Source organism: Daldinia decipiens, assembly GCF_022478715.1.
Source record: "Daldinia decipiens strain CBS 113046 unplaced genomic scaffold F4813scaffold_91, whole genome shotgun sequence".
In the NCBI taxonomy this organism is placed as follows: Eukaryota; Fungi; Ascomycota; class Sordariomycetes; order Xylariales; family Hypoxylaceae; genus Daldinia; species Daldinia decipiens.
In genome coordinates this window covers 1-7,787 of record NW_026054634.1, presented here as the reverse complement: position 1 = coordinate 7,787, position 7,787 = coordinate 1, and the positions used below count along the sequence as shown (strand labels likewise).

At 41.1% G+C, this 7,787-nt stretch overlaps 3 protein-coding genes across 3 annotated transcripts; 1 reads left to right on the top strand and 2 right to left on the bottom strand.

Moving 5' to 3' along the window:
- Positions 1–661: 661 nt before the first annotated feature.
- F4813DRAFT_394768 (uncharacterized protein) lies at positions 662–1,293 on the top strand (the record flags this gene model as incomplete). Its single annotated transcript, XM_049247606.1, has 3 exons — positions 662–913; positions 991–1,170; positions 1,228–1,293. The coding sequence occupies 3 exons, from the start codon at positions 662–664 to the stop codon at positions 1,291–1,293; spliced, it is 498 nt and encodes a 165-aa protein (XP_049094343.1).
- F4813DRAFT_340451 (Mss4-like protein) lies at positions 1,228–2,665 on the bottom strand. The gene is made up of 2 exons (XM_049241246.1): positions 2,249–2,665; positions 1,228–2,165 (listed from the first exon to the last, which is right to left on the bottom strand). The coding sequence occupies exons 1-2, from the start codon at positions 2,369–2,371 to the stop codon at positions 1,767–1,769; spliced, it is 522 nt and encodes a 173-aa protein (XP_049094342.1). The 5' UTR covers positions 2,372–2,665; the 3' UTR covers positions 1,228–1,766.
- Positions 2,666–4,996: 2,331 nt separating this feature from the next.
- Positions 4,997–5,900, bottom strand: F4813DRAFT_378151 (carbonate dehydratase). Its single transcript, XM_049245313.1, has 2 exons — positions 5,516–5,900; positions 4,997–5,442 (listed from the first exon to the last, which is right to left on the bottom strand). The coding sequence occupies exons 1-2, from the start codon at positions 5,616–5,618 to the stop codon at positions 5,039–5,041; spliced, it is 507 nt and encodes a 168-aa protein (XP_049094341.1). The 5' UTR covers positions 5,619–5,900; the 3' UTR covers positions 4,997–5,038.
- Positions 5,901–7,787: the final 1,887 nt, after the last annotated feature.

Genomic DNA, 7,787 nt, shown 5'->3' with positions numbered 1-7,787 from the left:
TTTTGAATTAATTATAGACATGCGAAGTTGTTGATTTTGTATGGGAAATGGGTGGCCCCCACTAGGGTGGCCCCAGTAAGGGTGGTTTGACTTACTTTGAAACCTCAAAATATTCCAGCCGAAGTTCTATGAGCGTGCAATTACCTCAGATTAGTAGTGACGTCGTTCATACCGCCATCATTTCCAACACAGAATCCACGTCAATTGAGCGATTTGAGAACTGAATCATTCGCCAACCAAAGATACCTTACCTTACTCTAACAAGAGACTACGTGGTGCTCAATCTCATCAACGTATGAACGCGACGACATATCACATAAATGGCAGCACCCAAGATTTCAAAAACGATTCCGATTGGAGTCTTTAAACAGCAAACTTTATCCACCATGATACATCATAAGGGATTTACCATAACCAATCATTTACATGTGTGAATGTGGTTAGGTTTCATTCGGACGATCTATATAGATTTGTATAAATTGAAATCGAGGCGGCTAAACTAATAAATAATCTTGGTTTTAGGTATTTCCCCGCGTTGATATAGAAAACCACGGCCTACTATACGTAAAGTCTCTCCAAATTAGAAATATATAGTCGCTTCTTACCCCATGAGATTTAGGAATATACCATGTTTAGAACTCGCATACCCACTACTACGAAAATGCGTTTCTTGCTATTTCTTTCTGCTGGCGTCCTAGCACCCACTATTAGCACTGCTGCCCCAGTTGCACACGACGACGCTCTCATCAAGAGAGAAAACCTATGCAATTTAAAGACTCCCCCTGCTCTCTGCCAACCGGATCCCTCTGTCACCGTAGAAGAGACAGCACAGAGAGCTTATGATTTCTATCGTGCATTCGTAGTTGATGGAGATCCTAGAAAGATGTTTTCCTTGATAGATTCAGTTTATAAAGTTAGTCGTTATTTTAACTCAAACATATCTCATATATTAGTAGCAGACAGGCATCGGTGCTAATTACTATATCATAGCAACACCATCCAGGGTACGCGTCTGGGCCCAACAACATCTGGGGTATTTTTTGCAGCGGAAATAAGCTTGGAAGCGAACAAAATACGGCTTGGTGTTTCGATGCTAGCACGAATATGTCATACGCCCAATATTCGACTACGGACAGGTGGCTCTGGCTTGATGGATGCGTTCACGAACATGTAAGTCTTTTGAATTACTTACAGGCAGGCGTGCATTGACCTAACAACCTATTCTAGTGGGACCAAGGCGAGAGAATCCCAACGGATAAGTGTTACCAGTTGAACCCAGAAGGCACATCTTAGCGGTGCTATCTATCGAATTTAGATATGTAGGCACCAGGGGTCCGTTGATACGAGGAAAAATTAAGAGAGGATGTTGATAATGGTTCAGTATACTGCGTATATAACTCTCTCGAAGATGAGCTTGTTCCCAAGAATATTTAGTACTTGAGAGATTTTCACTCCAAAACTTCAACTCGTTCAGTGTTTTCTTCCCTCCATGAGGTGCTAAGATTCATAATTTATTAAGGCATCGAAGCCCCCAGAAAGAGTTGCTGCAATGTCCACTCATAATACTGACAATGATTAGACAGCATTACAATGCGCCCTATTTCCTTTACGATAACTTAATACAAACAGTTTATTCTCGCTATATTAGGTACCTGCCTGTTATATAATAGGTAATGGGAAACCTTCTAGTAGAATTAACCCCATCAGTTCCTTTTATGGGACGACCCGTCTACAAGATGATGTACTAGGGAACGGTAAGCTCCATGTCAGAGGGATGGAAGCCCCTTAAACTTCCTGATTCCTTCAATACCCTTAAGCCATCCCACGCGGCTCTCAACGAAGTATTCTACCGTGGGTCGCATCTTGGTCTCGTGTAAGTGAAAATCGTCGACAGTACCCAGGCGCAAGATGCTCATGCCTGGGAAGGCCTCTCCAACGCGGTACATGAGCGTACCACACGTTGAGCAGAAGTAGTTAGCCATGCCTTTGCCTGAAGCGATAGTATGTGCTTGGGGGCCGAATTTCGTAAGGTTGTCACGCCCACGAATATGCTTCAAGTGTGTGTCCAGAATCGTGAAGTTGGTCGCGAACATAGATGCCGTGATTTTACGACAGTCGTTGCAATTACACACAAATGTACGGATGTAACCTGGACCTTGCGTTGGCTGCGGATATGGTGGTGTTAGCAAGGATATCTTCAGAACGGGCGTTGTGCATGTCAAAGCTATAGCTTATGGAAACGGCTTACAAATGCAAGCTGTACTGCACCACAGAAGCATGTTGCCGTTGCTTCGTCTTCTTTGGACCAGCCGTCATTAGCAAGGCCAGCTAGGGGAAAGTAGGGCTTAGATTTGTCGGCAGTGGTAGCCATTTTGGCTTCAAAGCTGTGAAGATAGTCTATGAATCTTATTTAATTATTGAGGAGTGTGAAAGAAGCTGCAATGGAAGATGATTCTAAGAACTTGAGGTCTTCCAGAGCTGCTTTTATACTCACTCTTCGTATATGAAGCGAGTTAAGGATACGACCAAAATATGAAGTCCTGAGCGATTATTAAGCCCTGAGTGGTATGGTATGATGTAATTTGTAATGCCTACCACCTATTACCTATTAGTCATTATCTTATACGAAATATTCGATCTAACTAATATGCCATCTTGAAACATTATCCCATGCTGTTACATCGATCGGTGAGGCCGGCGTATATTTCGGCCACGCAATATTTAGTATCGCAGATGTAATAGTACTCCCCGCACTACCGCGCCTAGGCTAGTAACCAAGAGCTTGACCCAACCTGGTCCGCCGATGCGCGTTTCATCAATTACCTCGGTACTGAACAAGACTTAGAAGTCTTGGCCTTGGATCAAGCCTTATTAGACCTGATATCAAGGACTTTTAGATGATGAAGATGATGAAGGAAAAGGAATGACTTGTATTAAAAGTGGATGATACTATGTAAAATGGGCGTGTGCGACCATAAATGGTACTTATACTAAAATATAATCACATGATCAGGGTCAAAGTCACCTGATACCCCAGCACCAGTTCAGTACGTCGGTAGAACATACGACAATAAATATAGGTACTTACCTAGGTAGGATTATCAGCGCTTGCGTATATCTAAGTGCATGGCGTGAAGAGGACATACTCCAAACCCCTCAAAGCTTCTTTTCGAATAAGATATAGAAGAGCTACCTGTTCTAGTAGAATGAGAGCCCTGTTATGGAAGATCACCTTCTTCTTTCGTTCTAGCCACCTTCAGAAAACCCTCCTACACTAAGTACGTGTCTGAAACTGGCTTTATAACATCTAGATGATGTGGTTAAGTAACATTTCTCCTTGAAAGGTTATGTAGAAACGCAACCCCTTAAGGTTTACCCCCATTATATCCTGCACCTAAGAAGCCATCCGTTCTGTTAGGATTATAGGCAAGACATCTAGAACAAACGGTACTCTTAGTATGGATCGCCGCAGGCTCCTATAGTTAATTTAGAGTTCCTCGTGGAACAACGAAATTGTTTCCTTGCTTCTTGCTCCACCTCATGACGTGTTCTACACTATCTAGAATTAATCCAGATGGATTAATACCTCCTATACTAAGTCACCTCCATGTAGTAGAGTATCTGGCGCACTTACGATCACACACGCAGTTTAAACACTTCAATCCGCTACCTACATATTCGACCCGCCACAACACCGTAGATAAATCAAGGCTCTTCTGAAGTTGGTAATAAATTATTTCGAGCCTCTAATGACAGATATATTCATCGATTCAATTCGTCAATCTATAGTACAACTGTCCAACAAGTGATCCTCTTAAAATTATCTCTACGGTCGTCTCGACGGTGGGTTGCAGCCTATGAGGCAAAGACTATCCCATGGGCAAGAATGGGTTTCAAGTGATTGGATATCTGATGAAATGAATGTTAATAGGACGTTTTATCACTTACCCATGTCGACACCCCTACTTGTTGTCTACCGGTTCAGGCCTTCGACTGATAGGCATCTTCGAAACGGTAGAAGGTCTTAGTTAATGGTATTAACCTAGCTAACTTTCTTGTGCGGGGATTGCATCGATCTCATTGGCCGGTCACTCCCATTTCGGAAGGTGGGGAAGTGTTTGGATAACGCCCATAGTTCGTCTAGGTACATAGCATTTCTCCTTCTTCAAAGATGTCTTTCATCTCATGCATTCCTCTACTCCATAACAAGATGCTTTCCACATTAATAAGGGAGCAATTGCCTTATCTACCCGTTTATCCCCAAGAGATCCGATCAGGGGACTGAAATCTACCCCATCGAACTAAACCTCGCTACCAACATTTCTTCTAGATCTGATTCCGCCAATGGCTCGATCGGCATCTGTTTTAATGGTTGATCTTGAGTTTAGATAAATTCAATGGAGATTTAATACCTATGAATACTATCTTCCGATACGTTAATACCTCGTAGACGGATAAGCACTAGTTTTCGGGTCCCTTGTTTGGATCTCTAGGCAAGAGATCTCTCCAAGTCAGTGCAAATAGGCATGTGGGTCGGCCGAAGCCTCTTTGGCGCTCTTTTCATTGATATAGGTTATTAGGCCTTCATGAATATGGTTCGGTAAGAGGCTAAGTAGATAGAGAAAAAATTCAAGATTGCTGAATATAAAGCAAGCCCATGCTGCTTTTAAACTTTATCTCCATTGCCTCCGGAAGCTTCTAATAAATATTATTCGCATTGTATTATCTTATTTACAAGGCCTTGACTTCGGCCAACAGTCCAGTACCTGTAGGTGCCTCGCTGAGATTTATTTCAAGTAAACCCCGCACCGCACCATGATTTTCTGCCTGATATCTGGGTAAGTCTTTGCCGCCCATGTTCACTTCAATTTCTGTAATATAATGGGATATGCGAGTACAGCTCAGAGGAGCCGTGTATATACAATATATATACTATATAATTTATTAAAACCTAGGTACCTAAGGTACCTAACCTTTTATTGTTAAACCAATTTCAGCTCTATATATCCATTCACTTGACAATATCCTATAAATGTTTTCATACGATTTGCTTCACTGTGCCGGTCTCAACCTCATATGCCCAACCGCTAATAGCCACGTTGTCTGGCACAGCGGCGCTCCTCTTTAAGTACTCAACGTCTCCCTCTATAGCGTTATCTAAATCGGTGAAGGGGAGGAAATCGAGGGTGGCAATTTCTGCAGCGGCGCTTGGTCCTAAATTCTTCTTCACGAGACCATGAGCATCATCGTTGGAAAACGTTAACATGCCGCATCCAGTGTGCTTTATAAGTACGATCTCTTTCGTCCCAAGTAGTTGCTGCGAGATGATGATTGATCGTAGAGCATCTCTTGCGCTACCGCCAGCGTTTCGAATAACGTGGGCATCACCAAGGTCGATACCAAAGGCGGCGGCCGGGTCGATACGAGCATCCATACAGGTCACTTTGCATGAGTCAGCTCCCAGTTGCTTGTAGTATAGCCCTCATATAACCCTATTGTAAAGGGTTTTACGTACAGATTAGATAGTGTTTAGCTGGCGGAAGGGCAAGATCGCCTTTAGTGAACTTGCTAGCATATTCAGCATTCTTGCTCGCAAGATTTTTCTGAGTTGAAGTCATATTTATTGCTGAAACTAGAAGACGATAATAGTGAAATGAAGTTAACGCCTCCAATTAGAGATATATGATTTAGCCACCTATATCTAAAGTCAGTACCTCGGAGGATTCTTATACAATTTTCTAAACTTTGAAAATGACGCAAGAGCTTTATGAGCAATTCCGGTTTCTAGATAGCCCTCATTCCTGCTCGGATACGAATTCAAAAGTTGCCTACGTTAGGTACCTATCTAACCTCTTACTGATGATAGTACAGTATATCGCCATATCAATCGTGATCACGTCATCATCGCCTAGCTTAGGACAATCGTTCTGCGGGGAATGATCGCTGACTTGGCGGGAATAGCTAATGTGTGATGCGCCGATAGGCCGGAACAAAGACCGGTTGTGTACAAAACGGCAACCAACGCATCCCGGCAGCTCCCCGCGAAAAATGGCGCGGTCTTGGCATTTCTCTCTAGAAACAACACTACATCTTTTATTTAAAATAGCCATTTTAAAAAATTTATAGAAATTGGAGGAAATCATTTCTTCATTCTTATACCATTTTAATTTTTAAAGGTGCTTTTTATAATTTCATAGCTTTAATATTAATAAAGTTATGTTCATAATAGAAATTTACATAAAATAGTCTGTCGGGTGACCAGGTAGGGGTAACGATTAGGTAAGGATTAGGTGTACACCAATAAGCGTACGTTGAAAGGAAAGGAAACACACAATACTGAAATGAGGCTATCACGATCTGTTGTTGTCTATGGTTGAGTTGTGTGTGTGGGTTAGCCTAAAAGGTAAGCCCTTTTAGGTTTAGCTCCACGCACGTGGTGGCACGTGACTAGATTACATAATTGGCTATTCCCCATATTCCAACATAGTCATACATTATATTACGTTTCAACTTATTTCATAACCGCAATACTTAGTTGTTTAAAAAGTAAAAAATATGAACAAATATAAGAATTTCTTACAAATAAAATAATATATATTATGTTCTACGTATTCTTGTTATGTTGGTGTAATTGTTGAAATTTAAGAGAAGGTTATATGTTAAGACCGCACCATTAATTTTCGTAAGAGACTTCCCGGTCAAACATTAGATAAGTAACTGAAATACTTGAGCTGCTTGCGATATAAATATCTTATACATTCCTAGATTGCCGGCCATAGTAACATTATAAGCCGAGCAGAAGGATTAAGTTTCTGCGGCAGCAGTAGAGGATGAAAATTGAAAGTATTATAAAGATTTTCCGAAGGCAAATGGGAGATGGGTACTGATTAGCAGGCACGTAAGACTGGTAGGTTATTCACTACGTGGTGCTTATCATAAACCGACTGCAATATATCTTCCAAGTACATAAGGGGCATTTCTAAGGTGACCAAACCATTATTCATCTATATATCTACCTAGGTACCTAGATATATAAGTGCCTGAGGCAAGTACCGAAGTATGGAGACTAAAATAGTGAAGGACATAAACAAATGAAAATGTTTGCACGTATTAACAACAAAGTCATTGTCTTAGCTCGTTTGTCTTTTGTGTTAATTTGCTTCTATCGCCTTCTGGTCAATTGACACCAAGATATTGTTCAAATATAGATTAGCCAATGCTTTTAGATTAATATTCGTTGTCATAAAGCATTATTATTGAACATACAGACGTTACTAGTGACAAGAACAGGGCCTTTCTGATGGGAGCTGATTAAATGGGATCAAGTACATATGGTTATTTTAGAATTACGCATAAAGAATATGTTTTCAGGAATCTTCTAGTATATATACAATCCAACTATCATCCCTCTCTCCAAGCCAGAAACATTATCAGTAACTCCTATATTATCAATAAAAGTGAGAAGAGCCGACTCTGAAGACCTTTAAATCTAAATAGAAGACATATCCTCACACGTTATACGAGAAAATCCTATAGTAAATTCATAAAACCGCCAAGATGTGTCAAAACTGTGCTGTCTTATCTCAAGTTAACCACAGTTGTGGTCATCAGTTGTTGCTCGTCAAGAACTTTTCGAAATTCTGCCTCTTCTACCCTCATAAGGATACCGAGTTCCACATGGCCGCCATAACATAAGTCGAAACACCCTTACTGGGGCCACCCTAGTAGGGGCCACCCATTTCCCATACAAAATCAACGATTTCGCATATTTATATTTAATTTAAGAA